Raw genomic sequence first — 21,726 nt, forward strand, 5'->3', positions numbered from 1 at the left:
ATAAAGATTTATAATAAATTTTCAAATTTTAACTGAATAAGGTTAGGGATTTGAATGAAAAGAGTACACTAAATACAAACTTTAATAACTAAATTGATCAAATGTGCGCTTTAGAAACCAAATTAACAACAAATCCAAACCAAAAAAGACTACTTTGTAACTAATGAATGCAAAAACACAATGGAGAGACTAGAGCAAGTCCAAAATTTGTCACCGGTGAGGCGAGAAGGTCAAAATGGATCATCTTCATCATACTAGCATCACTCCGATGGCCGTTTTACTTTTTACACGTGCCCATCGGCTCAATTTGACTCTGCAAAAATTCACATTCCGATGGTCTTTCTACTTTTTACATGTGCCCACTACAATTTCCACCCTGATTTACCCCGAATAGTGAATACCTACCCATTTCAACCCAGCAGAGTGGAAAAAGAAATGGTTCATGTCCAATTAAACTTCTACATATTATACTTGGATCTACTTTCTTTTCTGGTAACTATATTTTAAACAAAACGCAAAAACAACAAAGATAAAGAGTGGAAAAGGAAAAGGAAGGCAAAAAGGGAGAGGGCGACCTTTTACCACAAAACAATCAAAACTGGGGGTTGGCAAAACTAAAAAGGATAATCCGAAGAAATCACAGTGAAATTTCAAGCAAGTTGTTCCAACTAATAAATACCACTATTTTTTTGTGACTAGTATTTAATATCTCATTGGTATCATCTCTTCTTCTTCTTCTATTATGCATGCACAAGTTGTTGCTCCACCTCCGCATCCATTAGCATGACAGAGCTGTGATGATGCACCATATACCACCGCCCATTATGGAACTCATAGATATTAGTTACGTTGAATGGCCCCGAATCGATGTCGACAAAGGTTTTCATGGTAACCCAAGCCATGTCTGTCAGAACACGAGCCCGTACATCTCGAACTTGAAAGTTGACCCCATGCTCCCAATTAAATGCAAGCTGCCAACTCTGTACTACAGCATTATACCTGAAGGAGGAAACAAAGATGACTCAGCTCCTGTTTAGTTCCAATCAAACATAAAAAAGCACACCATAACAGTAGAGAAAAGATAAAAACTCAAAGTCCCTGCAAACCCAACAGCTTTGAAAGCATGAAAATCTCAATATATAACAATGTGCCTTTCTCTATCTAAAGCAACATCAGCATCCATTGTGCATCAAGCCAGGGCTTGGATCTGGTAGAGATTAACATATAATTCATGATAAAGTGTTATGATGTTCTCACTTGCAAAATGCACAGTAATAAAATGTCTAATGCCCGGGCTACAGGCTAGGACCCACCTTACCCTATTGTTACTAAAACAGAAGAGATTGCCTCAGGATCCCATCTTCTGAGCATGCTACATCCACAGTACTCCTGTAGTTTAGATGTCTCCACCATTAAAATAAAGCATCCTGCTTTTAAAGAACAAGTCTCTTCTATCCTCAATTTCAATAAATTGATGAAGAATCTCTAACTATGAAGTTAATTAACAATTTGCCCCATCGGACAACTAAGGCAAGCGGGCCTAAAAAACTGCCATATAGCAGCTTCATCAAAACTGCCATAATGCTACAAACCAACATTTTTCCTTAGGAACTACAGATCAACCTGTAAACTTCATCAACAAACCAAGTGTTGGACAAGCTAAAAGCCTAAGAGCTGCCATTCTGCAGATGAGCAAAACTAAACAACTGACAGTAATACCAATCAGATCCCAAGTACATATATGCACATAGTTCTAAACGCGGGCAACCTTTGCTTGGTATGGTCATTGACACGTGTAGGGTATTTGCAGCTCGCCTACTATGCCAAATCCCTACATGAAGACCATGTCAAATCTCAGCTAGATTCAAGCATATCAGCAACAGGTATTCCTGGGCTTGGCTGACCAAGTAGAATACATGCTATTGTAACTGCTACATGCTACATGCTACATGGCTATACCTCAGTTGCAGCAACCCAGGTACAGAAGGTATACAAACAAAGAATAGCAGCACAATGTTATTGCACAATCTGTCAAAATCCCTCCTACAATAGTTACTAAAATCTCCAGTACATATCCAACTAAGAATTTTTACCAAATTAGTTTTCATGGCAACTATACAAGATCTAATGGGTCATATCTAGCTACAATCTTTGATATCATGACATCAATATGTGACCAAACCCCAATAATTCAGAACATATGAGCAGCATATAGGTTAGGCTACTTGCTAAAACAAGCCAAACATGAAATAACAGTAAAAGGCAGATTAATATATATATATATCTTTCCATCACGGGATGAACTTAACAGAGACACATATATGAAACCATATATTCTCTAAGAAAAAATAAAGCATCATAAGGATATAAGAACCATGTTTCTGTAAGCAAGTCTAAAACATCATACCCTGAAAAGAGTTCTCCTGAGGCATGAACACACTTTACATAATCTGCATTGCGCCAAAAGTGACTCATTGCTTGAATAGACCTTTCTTTGATGATGTTAAAGAATTCAGCATTAATATTCACAATGGCTCTTGTAGCCGCATAGTAAGCCTTCCAACCATTGGCTGGTGTCACACTATCCTGTTCCAATGTGAAGTCCTGAAAAAGAATTTGAGAAACAAAAATTTATACAAACATCTAAAATCCAGAAAGTGATTCATTGCAATAATTTCAGTTAAATAGACCATGATTTCTATCCGTCATTCCAAAACACTTAACTGAACACATGGGTATTATCTCCAGTCAAGATGGAATGATCCACGCCATATTCCACTCTTGCATGCGAGTTTCAAAACTCCATAAGAGATGTGAGTAAGTGTACGAGATCACCCCGGTCAAGTATAATAATGCTAATGATTTTAACTGATGAAAGTAGTCGACTCCAACAATAGTATACAACAGAGTGAAATTAGAAAAATCGAAAACACATTGCTTTAAACAAACTACATTAAAGAGTAGAGGGTACGTGAGGATTTTATCGAAGAAACCCCCCCCCCTCCGCATTGGATTTAACAAAGCAATAACCCCAATTTCATCCATAAGAAAAAAAATTCCTTTCAATCTTTGGCAAGAGACACGCATAGTATGTGATCCAGAATAGCCTAAACTCACCAACCCACATCTCAAATTACACCAAAAAACCCAATTCTACAAAACCCAATACAAGGTTGTTAAGTTTAATACTCAATTTGCTATTGGGTTCAAAAACAGTTTAGCTCTTCTCAATTTGCTTCAAATTCTAAACCAAAATTCTCAACAATAACCACATTATCATCCACAAGTTGCTCATTACAATCACAATTTACCTTGTGATAGAGCGCTTTCCACGCATTGTCGTCGTTGGCAGCCTTGCGCATGAGCGAGTTGGTCATGGACAAGCGGCACAGGCTCGGATAGTCCAAGTAGCTGAGCGCGTGCGTAGTAATCTCCGGCACCAGCTGCTCCATCATCGACGCGCCCGTCACCCGCTCCGCTGCCGCTGCCGCACCAACCACCATATCCCCGTCCGCAAACCCACCGTTACACGAGCAAACGCAATTACAAACCCTCTTCGCTGCCGACGTGGCGAAGTCTCCCCCTTCCGATTTGGGGGCCCTGGAGAAGGCTATTGATCGGACGGCGTGGAGCGCGAGTAGAAAACAGAGCGCGGTGACTGTCGCGGCTACAAGGAAGTATTGGGTTGAGTCCATTCACAAGACATGAAAGCTACGAAGGACATGAAAACCTAGGAATGAAATTATTCCAACTCTTGTCACGTCGCACTGTACGACGTCGTTTGATGAGAAACTACAACGATGTTTTGATTTTGGAAACCCTAGAATGGGTTTGCAGAAGCAAGAGGAAGAGGGTGGTGGTGGTGGAGGTGAATGTCTGACTCGTCGTAACTGACTCGTAACAAACTCGAGAACGTCTACTTTTTTACTCCTTCCGAACATTGACCCAATCTCTAACGACAAGTCGTTTACAGCACAACGAAGAGAAACTGTCTTAAGAGTTAAGACTCTGTCATCTTTAGGGAATTATTTATTTATTTTTTTAAATATCAAGACTCACAGTAATAATAATTCAAACTATATTTATTTTATTATGAAGATAATTGGATCGTTTAATATTCGAGCCTCATTTTGTATTCATTGTCAAGCAAACCGAGATCGAATCGAGTCTATCTGACAAGTTTGAATTTTTTCACGAGCAGCTTTATTCATTTAAAACCCTATTTGGGAATGTTTGACATGTTATAAAATCAAATAATTATAAACAACATATTTGGTTATTAAATTTTTTAGTGTGATAAGAATTGATTTTAGGTTTAATGCGTTTCAGTTACATCCATACATACATATACACACATTAATCATAAATTACAATATAGTGTTTAGACAAATTAAATATAAACTAAAATATATTTCAGACTAAATTTAGGCAAACTCTATTTTTTTTTTTGAACAGACAAACTGTATATTAATTCAAAGTAGTTAGAACTTGAGTCTCACAAACTAAATATAGAATGAAGTAATTTATAGTTGATAGAATTTAGGTTAGGATTAGTTTTAATTAAAATTTTAACCAACTTAGAGTGTGTCAAGTATCTTCTTAGAAATGATAGGGCATCTATGACTCTATACCAATATAAGAATTGAGCCCCCAACCTTTTGGGTTATTGTAACTTCAATGGCTAAGAATGAGAATAAAACACAGAATGAGTTGAATTAATTATGATGTTGCCAATTGGAAGGATACAATTGGCCCTTTTTTTTGGGGGGGAAGGGGGTTAGGATGAGGCACCCTAACAAAGACTTTAGTATAATCATTAGTGCAAAATAAAACCTAACAATCTAAAAATAGGCCAAATAAGTGGTTTAGCCCAATAGTTTATTGGCATATAGTCCAAGAAAGAGGTTGCTGAAAACAACGGGTTTTTAGGCAGTCTAATGGGTGAATTGTTTGGAACAACACCTATTGCAACTATAAGAGAGCTCGGAAGTCAGAGTAGGGAGGATAGTACTAATAATGATTGGACTGGAGCTACCGAAGAAGAGTAACATTGCGATGTACGACGATGGAGGTGTTCAACAGTGGATGCTTAGTGGATACAATTGCCTTCCTTTCAAATCAGTGTATGAATTAACCATTTAAAAAAATAAAAATTTAAACTCAAAAGTACACGAGTAAGGCCAAGTTTGATTAAACTGTCTCTTTTTACTTGTGTTGTAGTTTTAGATGTAACCACAAGCTCCTCCACTTGAAATGGCATTTCTTTTGCTCATTCATTCCCAAAAGCAAGAACTAGAAGACTTACCATATGAGTAAGAAACATTGAAGTATGATACATTGAATTAAAAGCACCCATTTCAATGGTGTTCTTTGGTGCTGGGACTTCATCATGACCTACCCTAGCGGCCATGAGGAAAAAGAAAAAAGAAAAAAAATATAAAATTACATTCTAAATTGTTAAAACATTAATTAAATGGTTAAAGCAACTATTTTCTATTAGCTTAAGTTTTTAGGACAAATGGTGATTTAACATGCTATCAGAGTAAAAATCTTGAGTTCGAGCCTTGTTTCCGTCATTCACCACCCATTTCAATTGAATAATTCACGTGTTAGATCTTAACAAACTCAAGCAACCTATATCGAATGTTGAAGCTGTATCTCACATGCTTCTGGTTGTTGAGTTAGCTGGAGAACTTCTAGTGCATGAACCAGAATCCTGCCATACTTTGATGTCATTGATGATGTTCTTCCAATATCAGATTTACTTTCCCAATCTTCCTCAATTTGGAGACACAAAACCTTGCTATACGTTAATTTTCACAAATTTTAAGAAAGAGAAACAATGACATAACAAACAGCTTCTTGACAAAAATATATTTTCTACATGCCCTTTAAGCAAAAGCTATAATTAGAAAGAGGCCCAAATGCCACTGATTTGATTTTTACAAGAGCTACAAAATTGAGGGACTAGCTATAGATCAAGGTAATGAATATAGTCATACTACTGCTAACAAGAATCAAAACCCAACCTCTACTTGTCTGGCATATCTTATCAGACTGCCAGGCTCCAAAAAAAGTGAAAATTTTTGCTGAAACTAGCTTGAGAATTGCAAAGCACACAGAGAATAGACTGACTGCTAGAACAGCAAGCTCTTTACTTTCCAAACTAGCTTGATCGCTTACAACCTTTTCAACATCTAACCTGTGGTAATAAAGGAAAAAAAAATGTCAGGTACAGTAAGTGGGAAAAACATGAAAATAAATGGAAAGCAAATATGCACAAAATATAGTATATAAAGAAGTCATTAGACATAATAAGAAGAATGGATGGGATAATAACGAGAGAAGCAACTTATTTTCAAGTGCCATTCCAACTACCTATTACAGTTGGTTTGAGAATGAGAAATAGTAAAGGTTTTGCTGATTTTCAGAATATTAAAGAATTCTGAAGCCAGTAAAAAATCATTCTGCTAACATTGTAAAGCATAGCAGTTATAGCTTTAATCTCAGCATTATTATGATAAAGAAACAAGAGATATTTGTTTTTTGTGCCACTTTTGGGACTAAGTCTCATACTCTCATCTAAGAAGCGGCAGATTGTTGATTGACAACTTCAGAACAATAAAATGGGAAACAATCCATCTAGTAATAGAAGACATTCTAATTCTAAAAAATAAATATTTAAAAAAAAAAAAAAAAAAAAAAAAAAAAAAAAAAAAGAAGAAGAAGAAAAGAAAAAAAGAAAGGAAAACAACTCTACCAATCACTGTTTGCAGCCTTTGAGGAAGATAATTAACAAATGAATAGAGAAGGTATAAAGGAACTCTGATGACAAAATAGACATATTCCCTACCTTAGCATGTTATTTTCTCTGACCAATGCTTCCATTTGAGATGAGACAAGGGCTTTCCATAACTGAAGGTTAGCAATTCCTTTTTCCTGCAGAAAGGAAGGATCCAAACAATTAGGTGGATGCACAAAGCTACTCAGCCACAGAGAGAGAGGGGGGGGGGGGGGGGGGGGGGGGGGGGGAAGAAGTCAGACAGTACCATACTCTCCTTCCAGCCCAAGAGATCTTTGATCTCTCCTCTACTTTTCTCCAAAAGCGACAATATTCTCACTAGCTCCTTATCAAGCTCTGGTAGAACATCCCCTTGTCTTTGGTTCAATTCTTTGACATACTCCTCCAGAACAGATAAGTTCAACTCTAGGGACCTTACCTTCTGCATCAAAATCTTCAGAACAGTGTCACCAGGTATTCTACCACTTGGCTGTTGTCTAACCTCTACTACAGGATCAGGAATGCTGTTCAAAATTGCCGAAGATTTTGTTGCGGCTACATTGAGCTTTTGTCCATCATTGCCACTCTCTACCCCTACACCAGCAGCAGTCTCAGTGGCATTTTGAACTTCACCCTCTCTTTTACTGTCAACTGGACCAACTTCTTGTTTTAAAGAAGGCATTGCAGTTGAATTAGGACCTGGCAATTTGCTGGGAACAGGCACTGCAGAAGTCACAATAAGATCTTCAAGCATCTGCTCCATTGCATCAACACCATACACCTCTACAACACTCAATGTGCAGTAGAACTCTGATCCATAATGACTAAGTAAATTTAACTTCAAGTATCGTACCCATTTAGGTTCGGGCAGCTTAAAGCACTGTGCATGCTTGACATTAGCAGCAACAAAAGTTCCCAAAGGGGACCATGTTTCTGTTGGATAACTTAAACTGCCAGACAATGCAAACTCCTTGAAATTAGAAGAATAATGTTCAAAGTTTGCAATTTTGACAGTAACAACCAGAGTCTCTTCTGCAAGCTCGATCACCACAAACTTCTCCCCCACAGAACAAGGATTTCTCAAGTACTTGTCATGATCCTTTCCCAAAATGTTACTAGCTCCTTTTGCTTCCTTATTATGAGCCACCACCTTTGCACCCTTAGATGCAGAGGCATAGTCGTATGCTGTTCCATCAAGTTCAAGCCGGTGGGTGATGTTAACAAGCTGGCTTGGCGTGGCTCTACTTTTTTCTTGCCTTGTTATGTTTCGGAACTCATCAAGATTGAGATAGGCGGGATTGGGAGTCCTCCCACTTGGAAGTTGTTCTGCTTGAATTGTTTTGTCTTCTTGTGGTTCTTGCGGTTGTACTTCACATGCTAAAGCAGCATAACCTACAACACTCCAAACTACTTCCACACTATTTTTCTCCGGACGTGATTTGTTGGAATTTGCAAAGTTGTGATGAACATTGGGATTGTTACAGCCAGTTGACATATTAAGCTCTAAAATCCCGTTCGTGTAGGTATTGCTTCCGTTTGTGATATATGAATATGCATGGTCACCAAGCTCATCATTGCAAGCACTAGGAGGAGTGCTTCTGTTATCAGGAAGTGAATTCCCTGAAGTACATTTACTTCAATCAATATGACAGCATGTAAGATAAAAATAAATGATACAGCCCCAACTTTCAAGGAACAAAATAGATGATAAAAGTCTAAATTTTTCAATTTGCTAAAAGCACACAAATCATTATCACAAAATGGAATCTTATGAAAAGATAACATTCTGTAAAAATATATTGATAAATCAATTAAATTTACACCCTCCTATCAGTGGGTCAGTGGTAGTTCATCAAATCCAAATCCACCCGTTTTAAGATTTCAAGGCTTTTTATTTTTTCTTTTTTCTTTCACTGTCTTCTCAGAAACCAAAGGTTGCAGAAAAACCACAGGAAAGGAAAAAAAAAGGCATGAATGGAACTCTATATGGTAAAATTTCCAAATAAAAATGTCAAATTCTTACTAATCTAAGTCGTGTATAATTACTTGGCTAACTAACTAAACTAAGTCTTAGACAAGCAATTAATTAGTGCATTAATTCTATTCCACGTTTATTTGGCTATTTTAGATTGATTCCCCACTCTCGTAGGAGGTAAACACCAGATATAAAGGCTTCAACTTTCAACTCTTTTGTTTGGTTTTCTCGAAAACAAACACAGAAGAAAGCAAAATAAAAACAAACATAACCCATACAAAAGAAGGAATTCACCTATAATCCAAACCCATTAACCAACAAAAAAATTTAAAAAAAAAATTACAAACTGGGTAAGAAAAGTTGCAGAACCCAGATAAAATGGAACACAAGTAGGTGGCAATTTACCTCCATTGCCATGGCCAAGACCAAGTCTGAAGTAGAACAAGAAGACAAAGCACCAAAGTGAGAAGATCAAAGACAAGGAAAGCTCATAGAAGCTCCTCCTCTTGTTGTTGCCGCCATCTCTGCTACAGTTGCTTTTGCTGTTGTCGTCGAAGTTTTGGCCTTTGGTAGTTAAGGACACGCTCCGAGGCTTCTTCATCTCTCATTCGCGCAGAAAAAAGCTGTGGAGATTCGGTTTTATTCTGGGTCTCACTTGTCTCTTCCAACAGAAATTGATAGAGAGAGAGAGAGAGTTCCTCGGAAACTGGAGAGACACGAACTAGAATCACTAGATTAATGTCGTATTTGGTTTTGTGTGGCTATTTTTGTCTGTGTCTCGCGGAAACTACTTTGTGCCATGAACATGTGGGGCGTGGCTAGCCGTTGTTGCAACTTTGATGGACCAAGTGTGTGCTAAAGTTAAGGGTGATTTGAGTTGAATTAGTTTTGACAATTAGAGCAACATGCCCACATCGGGCATCGAACCAATTTAGTTTGAATATAATCAACAATTTTCTTTTTATTTTTTATTTTTTTTTTGCTATGCAAATATAATACAAATTTAAATTCGGTTACGTTATCTGTTTAGATTGGAACACGTTCTTTCTATATTTTGTATCTCATTATCTGTTTAAATTGAAACACGTGTTTTTTATGTCTTGTTATGAGATACGTGTCTCAATTGCACCGAGTCAACTTTAACTAAAATTAGACTCAAGCCAGATCTCGTCTACTTAATCGACCAAGTTCAAATTCCATGGTAATATAATATTTTTTTTTTATTTTTTTTTGTCTTATTACCAAGATCTTCTAGACTTTCTAAAAGTATCCACAATCATTTATGCATTTTGGATTTATATGTAAAACCCCTAACCAAACTCCTAAAAAACATCCTCATTTAGTTATCTAAACCGAATACATTTTATATTTCATCTATTGTGATTACCCAATTGAAGGAAAGCACTATAGATAAATACAAAGTTTTTTTTTTTTTTTTTATGATTTTCTCTTTCCCTCTCTTTTCTTTATTCATTTCTCTCTCTTTCGTCAAAGAGCAAAAAGAGCAAGTATATGTTGAGAAAATGAAATAAAGAAAGAATATTAGATGTAGAGTGTATTTGAAAAGTCATTAATTAAAGTAGAAAAAGTAGCTTTTGCTAGCTATTTTAGATAGAAATGTAGAAAAATTATTGTAAATGCTCTAAGGAATTAAATGGTGGAAACTTAGGCATATATCAATATTTATCACTTTATTATTTATTATATTTACTATCATCTATGGTAAATAATAAATATGATAAATACTAATATGACAAAATATCCACAAAAAAAAAAATTAATAGTTGAAATTCAAAAAAATTTACTCGGATAATGCCATTGAAATTCTAGGGAATCTACCATCCAAGTAAAAGAAATGTTCCTACAATCTTGACTAATAGAAATGTTGTAGTAGTCCAAGTGATCGAACCCCAAAATGGGAGGCATTGAAGAAATAGCACCCAAGTAACAAAGACATCTTTTTAATCTTATTTATCACTTTCATTTGAGTAATGTTACTCTTCACACTCATTTATCACAGGCTAACATGATGTATTTTAAATGACTTCTCATGTCAGTCACTTAAAAAAATATAAAAGAAAAACCACTTAAAACACTTTACATCAGTCTGTATAAAATTGGTATAAAATGTAACATTACTACTCTTTCAATTAAGTAATGCTACATACCAAACATCCCACAAAACTTACACGGTCACGAGTTGTGTCTTGAACTAGCAATCTATATTAATAGACCTTGACATGTCAATTTTGTGGGATATTTATACGATAAAGAAATGATACTTCATACACTTCTATCCCTCTCCTATCACACCCACTATGCGGACAAAAGAAAATAAAATAAAATAAAATTTTGCATGCTAGGGTCTTTGCAAGTCTGAGGAAAAGTTAAAAAAAAAAAAAAAAAAAAAAAAAAAAATGAAAGCTCTCACTCTCTGCAAGTCTCAACAAAGCTGCAGAAAAAAATAATAATAATAAAATAAAATTTATGCCACCAGCAACCATTAGTGCATGGACTATATCATGACATATATTCATCTTCATTGATGCCACCTCAGTTTCTCAAACAATTCGTAACTACCAGTATTCCAACAATTAATAATAATAATAATATTAACAACAACAATAATAATAACAATCCACCAACATATAGTAAAAAATACAAAGGAGAACATTCCACTATAACCCTCATTGTAACAATCCACCAGGCAAGAGAGACCCGGCTAGAAGAGAGAGAGTTCAGGCGAGGGAGAGATTTTCAGGCTAAAAAGGTAGAGCTTTTCCGGCGAAAAGTGATATTTTCTGGCTAGAAGGGAGAGGGTCTGGCGAGAGAGAGATTTCAAAAAAAAAAAATTCTCCTGCAGCTTTGTTGAGACTTGCAGAGGCCGTAGCATGTGATTTTTTAAATTTTTTTTTTTTTTTTTTCTTTTCTTTGGTCCACGTAGGATGGGTATAATAGGAGAGGGATAAAAGTGTATGAGGTAGCATTTCTCTATACAATATGTAGCATTACTCCTTTCAATTAGAGAAAAGATCCCTACACTCATTTCTCACAACAGCTCCACAACAAGCTGACGTGGCTGGTAATATTTTATTATTTTTTTGTTTTGTTTTCATTTCTTTTGTAAAAAATTAATAAAATATTACCAACCACGTCAGCTTGTTGTGGAGCTGTTGTGAGAAATGAGTGTAGGGATCATTTCTCTTTCAATTATATCTACGAATGGCCAACCCCAACAAAGAGTGAAAAAATCTATAACAGAAGATATCAATCTAACCATTCATATTAACAAATACACCAAAATTGCAGGATGACTCTCTCTCCCTTCTTGATGATGTTTTACTCGAGGATGCCATATGCCATTCCTTTTTCTTTTTTTAATAAGTACTTGACCTTAAGAGGAGGGGAATGAGATATTTGAACTAGTAGTCTCCGCTTCATGATGCATGGTCTCTGGTAGGCCAAGTCTGATGTGAGCGGATATCAAATATGGAACTGCACCACGTATCTCATTCATTAGGTCTAGGCTTCTCCTTTGGATGGGGTTAGAAGGGCATACTCCAAATCATGCTCTATTTCTTGTTTGACAAACGGAAGGCTTCCAGGGTTTTCCTCCTCCAAAAGATGAGTTATAGGTGTTTGTGGAGGGTAATTGTTCAAGATGAAGTCAAGTTCTTCCCCACTGATTTCCTTCTGGTTAAGAAGAACCTGAAAGCAAATCCATAGTGAGATCACAAACTGCTATACCGAGTTCTACGCGAAGCATGAAAAGTTCATTTATTTTTCTATAAATTTTGTTACACACACATGTTGGCTAAGAGTAAATCAGTAGGGCTGACAATTTTTAACACAAGTCGCAAACCTGAAATGAGCTCAACACGAAATTAACTGGTTAAAGTTAAAGGGTATGAATTGTTTAATTAAGTAAGTCCGGATAAGATTGACCTTATATCAGCGTTTCGACACGACATGAACCCGACGTGCGACATTTAAGGCTGACAATTTTTTGTACGACCCGTTAACCCAACACAAAATTAATAGGTTAAAGTTGATGGATCTGATCCGTTTAATTAAATAAGTTAGGTTAAAATTAGCCTATATAGTATTATATTCATGCTTCGACATGACTCGAACCTAATACACAAACACAAATTGTTATTCCTATAAATTAGCCTACCAACTGTAGGCAACCCACATCAAATTACCTTCACAGCTTTGAGCAAAGCTGCATGGTGCCTCCTAAGCAAAGAAACCGTCCTTTCATACATGTTCTGTATCAGCTCTTCGGTCCTCTGTGCAATTTGATCATCTAAATTGAAGTTGACTGGGGGTTCAATCAGACCATAGTCATCATAGAGCGATCCTTCAAAGTCCAGCCTTGGTCCCACAAATTTAGCTTTCTTTCTCCAAGGTGGTGGTTCTCCATGTATGACCATTGGGTTCTCCAAATTCCATCTGTTTGAGAGGAAGAAAGGACCTTGTATTAGAAACAGCAAAGCAAGCAGAAACTTAAAGAATGCAGAAGTGGTCAAGGGACCAACATGGTTAAAATTTTACGAGCAAGCCAAGATGCATCTGCAAGGTAGTCAACCGATGCCCTTGACGTGTCCCGTCCATAAATAACCTCCTCGGCAGCCCTCCCTCCAAGTAAAACCTATACATAGAGAGAAAATCAATTAAAAAGATGATGCACTCAAATAAAGAACTATCAGTACAAAACTAGACAACATGAAGTGCACACCTGAAGGCGGTGCAACAGTTGAGGCCGGCGTTCAAACATGTATGCTTCATCATCAAGTCGATTAAATACAAGTTGAGATAATGTCTGCAATGCATCAATTCACAGATTTACACCATGAACAGGCAACAAGAAGATATCTGAGTCAAATCCATCTATGAAAAATTAAGCCAGGAAAGCCACACAGCACAGCTCAGGATGGTGAACTCCTCAAAGGAAGATAGGTACCAACCATAAACCTAAAGTAATCCTATATAATCTCTGTGGATAACCAGTGCAAGTTCCATAGGGGCTGTTCCATATGACAATGTATACACTTTTTTTGTTCTAAGCAACAATGTCCATACTTAATAACAGTATCGACTAGCTATAGTTCATTTAGAAGGAATGATATCAATTTTTGGCTTAGTTATAGGTGAGAGTCAGGCAAACAACATGAGCAGCATATATTTACAAAGAGCGTTTGGATGAAAGAAGAGGATTATATTACTAGGGAAATAGAAAGAGGACCTGACTACGAGGGACAATTGAAATGCGATCACAGCATTCAACTTTTGCATTCTCATGTCGCCTGAGCAGATGAGATGTCATTGCAACTCCCACTTCAGTAGTAGCCCTACGGCATTGTCCCTGATGTCCCAATTCTATTCCAACACGTTTGGGTCCTACTGTAAGTCTGTCAACTGCATCATCCATGTCTGACTGAAGAATTGACTGATGCCCTTTCCTGACTGCCACAAGAGCAGCCTCTTGGACCAGTTGAGCCAACTTTGCTCCCGTCCATCCTGATAATTATATACATGGTTTGAGAAATGGAAATGATGACAGGGCTAAAACGCTAGAGAGATATGCATACCAGGAAGGTTCTGAGCATAGACGGACAAATCAACAGACTGTGACATTTTCACTTTGCTTGCATGAATTTTCAGAATATCCGATCTCCCTTTAGCACTAGGAGGGCGAATTCTTATCTAGAAAATAAAAACCCAGATCACAATGAACAGCAAACCACCATTTGATAGAGCTAGCACAGAACTTTAGAAAAATCAAGCAGGAAACTGATCCAGTTGAATACACGTCACAACCATATTCATCAATAAGTCAGTAAATTCTTTTATAAATAACTGTCATGCATGACAGATCCAACCAAAAGTTGGTCAAGTACAGCGGCATACCAGTGTCAGACATAGATGTATACTAATAGATATGATAGCAAGTGAAAAGATACAGTTGTATCCATCAAATCAAGAGAGGTAGCTTAACTTTTCTTTCTTTTCTTTTCTTTTTTTCTTTTCTTTTTCTCTCCTTTAAAAAGAGATTGAAAGCCAATAATGCCACCTCATTCAGTAATGAAACAAACCTTGCGATCGAAACGACCCGGTCGAAGAAGTGCAGGATCTAACAAATCCCTACGATTTGTAGCAGCTAAAAAAATAACACCTTTACCAGTATCGAAACCATCAAGCTCTATCAAGAGCTGGTTCAATGTAGTTTCCCTCTCTTGAGTGGCTGCATTATACAGGTGATCTGTAGATTCCTTGAAAATTCCTTGACGCCTGATCATAGAAAAACAAACACATGATCATTCATTCATTTGTGTGCATTTAAAGTCTGTTGCTATATGAACATGTCTATTGATAGACAGAAGATTGCACAACTTAAGCATATTTTATTTCGCAGCCATTCATAAATTTTCCTAGAATTTGTTAAAACTGTTGATCATGCAACATTCAAAGAAACCCACCCTATCTTTCCTGCTCAAATTGTATGGACAGCATCATTTTCCATATCACACTAAATGAAAATGGTACCCAGGAATCTCATGCATCTCAATCTTAAATATGGTCTCATTCAAAAAACCTAATTGCAAGCGCAGCACATCCTAACATAGCATTTAACCCCGACTCTAGTGTTATGAAGGGACAAACAACATATACTATGGAACCAAAATCTACGCAGTTCCAACCAATTCACATGTGATCCATGCAAGTAAAGACAATGGCTCAGTGCCAACCACTAACATGCAAACCTATTCACAAGTTCTAACACACAATTTATCCACCATCCACTAATATGGAAATATCAATATTATTTCCAGATATGTATTAGGTGGTTCCCCTATAACCTCAGCTTAAGAGGTGAGTTCAAACAACCCCCATTGGACTAGAGATAGAACCGGGCATAATATTTCCTTCATGAAGTTCTTCTGTTTATCACAAAAATAATATACACATACACCAATTGAGATATTTATGAAGTTATTGTTTTGTTCCAACACACATCCATACCTAGTTGCCAATGCGTCAATTTCATCAACGAATATGACCGATGGTTTGTTTACCTGCACAGAGGAAATTGTGATACTCTCAGAACATTACTTGCAAAGTAAGCACCTATGCCAAGCACTAATTTACCAAGGGAACAGTGCAATGATAACTAGAAACCTATACTGCTTACCCAGAAAACTATGTAAATCTATACTATGTTACTATACAAGGTGTCCTTAGGAAACCATAACACGTCCTCTCTTTTTTTATACAAGTCTCCCCACCTTCCTTCACAAACATGCATTTGTGCAGCAGACACACAAAAAAGAAAAAACAAAATAAATGAAATTTTTTCAGCTTTCAATCGTCTAGCCTTCTCATTTTCTCCTGGTTACCTTTTTTTTTCCCTTCATTTCTCTTCAACAAAACACATAGTTCACTTATTCAAGGAACTTCCATAAAATAAACATGTCCAAGGATCTTCCATAAAATAAAGCAAAATTGCATCTACTTTTGATAAGTATTTGTGTTTTTAAAATTGCATCTACATAGTAATCAACATTAAAAATATAGAAATATATAAGTCCTGTGTACTATGAGTTGCGCTCCTTTGCGTTTCTTGAATATACTTTACTTATCAAAAAAAAAAATATAGAAAATATTCAGTTAATGTGCTTTCCAGACAAAAAAACTTTGTTAATACCCAATGACACTATGAGGACAGAATCAATGTTTTGTGCTGCATGGTGCCCCAAAAAAAACTACTTTAGGTAATAAATTTCACTAAAAACGAAATTCCGAAAATTGAAGAAATCCAACAATTGAAAAAGAAAATGTAGTAGCCACCATCCAATCATAAAGAGCTCTCAAGAACAAAAACTTCAGCCTCATTACTGGTGTTTCAACATCCCTCAAATGTGTGTACATTCCTTTCTCTCCAAAGACACCGCATTAAGTACAAAGGAATTACCTTCCACATTTCACCACAACAATATCTACCCAACTGTCCTCTCAAGCAATGCAATAATTCAACTACCATTCTAGGCATGACCCACTTAACTCCATACATGCAAATCACAAGAGTCCACATTCCTTACTGATATCGCAATAACAAATAGATGATCCACTGTCCCCCCCCCATTCAAATTACACATGCAACATCCATCCACAATGCTTATTCCATGCTTGCTCAAATTACCTGTTGTAAGGATCTTCCTTGATGCTATTGTCCAACTGAAAAAAAGCAACTTTTGGTGGAACTCCAAACTTTTTCCAAGAGAAAGAGATGCCGCCCCCTGACCTTAATTTCTTATAATAACTCTTAACCTCAAAGCCATGGATTCTAGCAGGAGTCCAAATCATTTTATCCCCACCCTCCTGATGAACCTTGGTAAAGTATATCAAGAAACGAAACCAAAGACTCTGATTCCCAATCTTGGTCCATTTTGAGAAATCTTGGCTTCCAATGAAAATCGTCACTAGACTGGCACGTATATATTCTGCCATCGTTACATCTTTCATCCCGTGCAACTTGAAAAAGTTCAGGAAATGTGTCTTTAAACAAAGCATCACCACACCTACATCATGCCAAACCCAAATTCGGGTGCAATCCCTACCTTGAACAAAATAAATTTGGAAAAGTTTCCCCATTTACTTCTAATCTTCTTCCATAAGCTGACTCCACAAGGACCTATTACCACATCAAAACACCAACCTTCCCCAAGAAACCCCATACTTCTTATCTCCATAAATTACCCCTCTCTTCACATAACGCCACAACCATTTTCGAACTAAAGTTTGACCGCCAGAAATTCTTATTCAAGACTAGCGTTGGAACGTAGAATGTGGACTAAAAGAATATAATTACAGTGACAAGTAACAGGAAACAACAAAAATAAAACCCCAAATGGGAAGTATAAATTACCTTGGCTCTCATAAACAGATCCCTAATCCGAGCTGAACCAACACCAACTAAAACTTCAACGAATTCAGATCCAGCCATTTGGTAAAATGGAACACCAGCTTCACCAGCTATGGCCTTAGCAACCAGCGTCTGTAAAAGCATGAATAAACCTTCAGAATCCTATGGAAAATTTCAACCACACAATTTGCAAAACCAGAGGATGATAACTAACCTTGCCACATCCAGGGGGACCCTCTAAAAGAACTCCATGCGGAGGTTTTATCCCCATTTTATCAAACAGTTCTGGGTTCTTCAAGTACCTCACCAACTAGTCATTATAATGTTAATGATGTTAATAAGATTTTCATTAATTACAATCAGACTATAGTTAAAATGAGACAAGGACTCTCCATATATAAAGAATTCATAAATACTACAAATTTACTGGAAAGAACTAACATTTCAAGAAAATAAAATACAGAAAATCAGGATCAAGGAAAAACTGACACAGGGAATTGCATAAAAGAAGATAACCATCAAGCTTAGCAACAAATGAAATCAAAAGTTCATGCTTTTAAACAAAAATAAAAAATAAAAATCAGACCTTTAAGCATTTTGAAATAATGCCACTCAATTAAAAAAAAAAAAAAAAAAAAAAAAAAGGGACCAGTAGTTTGGTCAAAATTTGCAGCCTTTAAGCACATTTATCGTAAGTTCAAGGGCAAAGACCTTGGACCTCCTGATTAAACCTTCATTAAATCATACAAGGAAAAGAGATACATCACTTCATAATTTTTTCTTTTCCTCTCTGTCAACAGCCGTCATAAAGATTCCAAAATTTCTTCACAACTCAGCAGTAACTAGATAAAGAAAATAGCAAAAGAAAGGAAAGCAAGCATGTACAATAATCTGTGATATATTCTATGAGATTGGCAGATACAAAACCTCTTGGAGTTCTTCCACTGCCTCATCTATCCCTGCTACATCACTAAACTTAACTCCAGTTGAACCCTGAACGAGTGTCATTCCAAAAATGGATATTTAAAGAATGTGATCCAGAAGTCTAACAAATTTGGAAAAAATGTCAAAAAGAGTGGTCTTAAAAAACTAACGTCAACACGAGCTTCAGCTTTAGATCGTGAAAAATCAATCCCTTGCCACAGATCCTGTATATTGAAAAAACAATATTTAGTATGAACCTCGCTGATCAAATCCACAGCCAAATTCTACGTATAATTAACAAACAGAAGACAATAAATCAAACTATATAAATGAAGTAACATTTACCCACTTCCTGAAGTTCTTAGGTCTTCTCGAAAGTGTAAAACGGACAAGAAGAACCATAATCAAAAGGACAAACACAATTGGTTTTAACATCTCAAGGCTGGCAGACACACCGCCGAAAGTGTAAAATTCAGAGAACTTAGAGAAAATCCCTCCATCACTGTAAAGATCAACAACATTATCCCAAACTCTCTCTAAAATTCCAAGTATGAGACCAAAAAATAACTTCAGAAATGGTTTGACTATAGGCCATACAACATATGCAGTGGCCACAAAGATGAAACTGGTAACAGCAAATACAGCAGAAGCCAGGAACCCCCCAACAACAACTGCTGCAGTAGCTATCACCACTGTCAAAATTCCAAGCTCCACCATCATTCTGCTAGATATGGAAGATGCCACCGGATGAGGGTACTCTGGTACTTTTGCCACCCAAGACTGCAGCAACAGATTCAAGAAGGACAATAGATAGAGTTACAGAAGGATCTCCAGACTTTTTAACTTATGTTCTACATATAATTGTCTATGCCAACCACACAATATATAAAAGATGTAAATGTTGAGTCAACCGAATGTAGAAATGGCTTGAATACATTCAAGAGAATATAAAGGAACATTCAGTCCTTATATGAAATGAAAATAAATTAATTGAGGCAATTCTAAAAGTTTATATTAAGACCCAAAGAAAAAGAACATGTTGACATGCAAGCATGTGAATAGATTGACATTTTAAAATGGAACATTTGTTCAACCATCCTCGTATTTCTTATAAATTTGGATTTTAACTTCAGTTTCACACTTCAGACTTCTTTGCCTATGTTTTCTATTTTATTAAATACACAACTATTGAAACCGCAATATCCAGTTTTTGTAGTTTATGAATAAACAACTAATTCAACCATAAAGGGGTAGAATGTGCTTTCACACCATCCAGAAATATACCATAACATGATTGATTTGTGATTCACTTGCTGTTTCTTACAACCACTCGCTATTTGATCCACAAGTAAAGATTCGCAAATCAATTTCAACAGAGTGAAAGAATTATTACCATACTCTGCCTCTCAATTTCATATTGTGGACCTGTGTACTCCTCGAAAAGAGCTTGACCTTCATTCTCATCCAGCCTCATAACCCTACAAAGGCGCTTAAAGTATATCAACGAACTGCATACAAACAACCACAAAACATTAACTCTTAGAAATCTAATTGGTGGGTAATCTTCACCATTTGGTTCTATGCAAGCTCTTGTCACCCGCTATTTCTTTCAACTCCACAATGAAATCCCTATGACCATTAACATAGGACATGCCGGTATCCTCCTTCGAAGTCAACAACTTAACTTTATCACTCCTCATTGCTTTCAGAAAATCCTCAAAGCTCATTCTTGGCAACACCTCCAAGTTCCTATCAAACTCCTCCTCCTCCGACAATGCCGGCCCGAAAATCTGCTCGGGCACATAGAGCTTCCCTCTATACTCCCTCAAAATATCCTTCAAATACACAGCCTTATCCCCTACTCCACTCTCATTTCGACCCTCTCCGCTCTCTCTCTCCGCCTTCGGCATTAAATTCAACCTTTTCGCCAAGAATTCGATGACACCCACATCAGGATTCTTGCCCAAATCCTCTTTTTCTTTCAAAGTGTAAAACCTGTTGCCAATTCGGTACTTGGTTTCGACCTGGCTTGGGTTGTCCTTCAAAACCCGGGTCACAAAATCGTCTTTGGTGGTTTCGCTGGCCCCACTGGCCTGTGGTGAGGACTCTGAATTCAACTTGCACAAGACTGTGAATGAACTAGGAAGCAATAAACGCGAATGAATTGGGTTTTTCCGAGTGAAATTCAAGCTTCTGGAGTGAATAAGAACTGGGTGTGATCTTCCGAGGTGGGTGTAGGGTTTGGGGAGGTGAACCCTAGGGGTTGAAAGAATGTCAATGGAGGTCATTGCTTGAGCTCAACTGGGTTACAAGGGTTTATCCAATTAGGGTTTTTTGAAGGCTTAATATACTGAGAATGTGACAGTTCGAGCTCATTTTTCTTTGGGGGAAATGGGCAACAGGGCTTATGAAGTTGGGGATTTTTTCAGAAAACAAATTGTCTCTGCCAATTGCTGGAATGGGTGCAAGAGGAAAATTTGAAACCTGCTGAGGTTTCTTCAGTTTTATCTGGATCTTGAGATTTTCTCTGGCTTTAGAGTAATAAAAGAGTAGCTTTTTTAAATTTCGTTGCTCAACATTATTTTAATGTAATGTTTATATAAAAAGATTTTCTTTTCACATTATTTTAATATAAATGGTTTTTTTTTCTTTACTTCAATAATATTTAAATAGTGTAAAATGATGAGAAAAATAATTAAGAAATTTATTTAAATATAAAAACAAAAAGTAGTTTCATTCTCTAAATTTTTTTTTAAAAAAAAAAAAAAAAAAACATATAAGCCTTCTAAACTATCGGCCGTTTTAGTAGACTCACAAACTACCAACCCTTTGACTCCGGCACCCCAAACCATCAAAAAGTTGCCAAAAAGACCCTATTTATCTAAATATTCTTATAATACTCTTGTCACGTGTCATTTTTTCAATTAAAAAATAATAAAATTTAAAACAACTTAAAAATTAAGGAAAAAAACTAAATATACATGGGAGTGACCGGCCACCCACTTTATTTATTATTTATTTTTTATTTTTTTCATATTTAAAAATTTTTCTTTGTTTTTAAAATTTAAAAATCAAAGAAAAAATGAACCACCCCCATATCTTTTTCCCCGTAATTTTTTT

General features: G+C 36.5%; 3 protein-coding genes across 3 annotated transcripts; all 3 read right to left on the reverse strand.

The window, feature by feature from the left end:
• Positions 1 to 551: 551 nt before the first annotated feature.
• On the reverse strand, positions 552 to 3,914 carry LOC133854336 (F-box protein SKIP8). Its single transcript, XM_062290485.1, has 3 exons — positions 3,312 to 3,914; positions 2,408 to 2,604; positions 552 to 999 (listed from the first exon to the last, which is right to left on the reverse strand). The coding sequence occupies exons 1-3, from the start codon at positions 3,693 to 3,695 to the stop codon at positions 741 to 743; spliced, it is 840 nt and encodes a 279-aa protein (XP_062146469.1). The 5' UTR covers positions 3,696 to 3,914; the 3' UTR covers positions 552 to 740.
• A 1,921-nt stretch (positions 3,915 to 5,835) lies between these two features.
• LOC133853764 (SUN domain-containing protein 5) lies at positions 5,836 to 9,698 on the reverse strand. Its single transcript, XM_062289787.1, has 4 exons — positions 9,162 to 9,698; positions 7,050 to 8,401; positions 6,854 to 6,939; positions 5,836 to 6,202 (listed from the first exon to the last, which is right to left on the reverse strand). Exons 1-4 carry the CDS (start codon positions 9,355 to 9,357, stop codon positions 5,968 to 5,970), a joined length of 1,869 nt encoding a protein of 622 aa, XP_062145771.1. The 5' UTR covers positions 9,358 to 9,698; the 3' UTR covers positions 5,836 to 5,967.
• A 2,313-nt stretch (positions 9,699 to 12,011) lies between these two features.
• LOC133854296 (probable inactive ATP-dependent zinc metalloprotease FTSHI 1, chloroplastic) lies at positions 12,012 to 21,148 on the reverse strand. Its single transcript, XM_062290423.1, has 15 exons — positions 20,176 to 21,148; positions 20,000 to 20,084; positions 18,952 to 19,386; positions 18,777 to 18,830; positions 18,610 to 18,675; positions 17,897 to 17,992; positions 17,686 to 17,814; positions 15,783 to 15,835; positions 14,855 to 15,050; positions 14,351 to 14,465; positions 14,005 to 14,279; positions 13,498 to 13,581; positions 13,298 to 13,410; positions 12,962 to 13,211; positions 12,012 to 12,464 (listed from the first exon to the last, which is right to left on the reverse strand). The coding sequence occupies exons 1-15, from the start codon at positions 20,892 to 20,894 to the stop codon at positions 12,279 to 12,281; spliced, it is 2,856 nt and encodes a 951-aa protein (XP_062146407.1). The 5' UTR covers positions 20,895 to 21,148; the 3' UTR covers positions 12,012 to 12,278.
• Positions 21,149 to 21,726: the final 578 nt, after the last annotated feature.

This window comes from Alnus glutinosa, chromosome 13 (assembly GCF_958979055.1).
Source record: "Alnus glutinosa chromosome 13, dhAlnGlut1.1, whole genome shotgun sequence".
NCBI lineage: Eukaryota > Viridiplantae > Streptophyta > Magnoliopsida > Fagales > Betulaceae > Alnus > Alnus glutinosa.

Bases quoted from the DNA above. Each gene is read 5' to 3' on its own strand.
- LOC133854296 (XM_062290423.1), bottom strand. From the start codon at position 20,894: ATGACCTCCATTGACATTCTTTCAACCCCTAGGGTTCACCTCCCCAAA. The intron at 14,466-14,854 runs GTTTGTTTCATT...TTTATTTTCTAG, and splicing joins CGGGTCGTTTCGATCGCAAG to ATAAGAATTCGCCCTCCTAG. The intron at 12,465-12,961 runs GTAATTTGATGT...ATTTGCTTTCAG, and splicing joins CTTTGCTCAAAGCTGTGAAG to GTTCTTCTTAACCAGAAGGA.
- LOC133854336 (XM_062290485.1), bottom strand. From the start codon at position 3,695: ATGGACTCAACCCAATACTTCCTTGTAGCCGCGACAGTCACCGCGCTC. The intron at 2,605-3,311 runs GTAAATTGTGAT...ATTCTTTTTCAG, and splicing joins GGAAAGCGCTCTATCACAAG to GACTTCACATTGGAACAGGA. The intron at 1,000-2,407 runs GTATGATGTTTT...TTCCTCCTTCAG, and splicing joins TCAGGAGAACTCTTTTCAGG to GTATAATGCTGTAGTACAGA.
- LOC133853764 (XM_062289787.1), bottom strand. From the start codon at position 9,357: ATGAAGAAGCCTCGGAGCGTGTCCTTAACTACCAAAGGCCAAAACTTC. The intron at 6,940-7,049 runs GTACTGTCTGAC...TCCTTTCTGCAG, and splicing joins TGGGCTGGAAGGAGAGTATG to GAAAAAGGAATTGCTAACCT. The intron at 6,203-6,853 runs GTAGGGAATATG...TTATTACCACAG, and splicing joins AGAGAAAATAACATGCTAAG to GTTAGATGTTGAAAAGGTTG.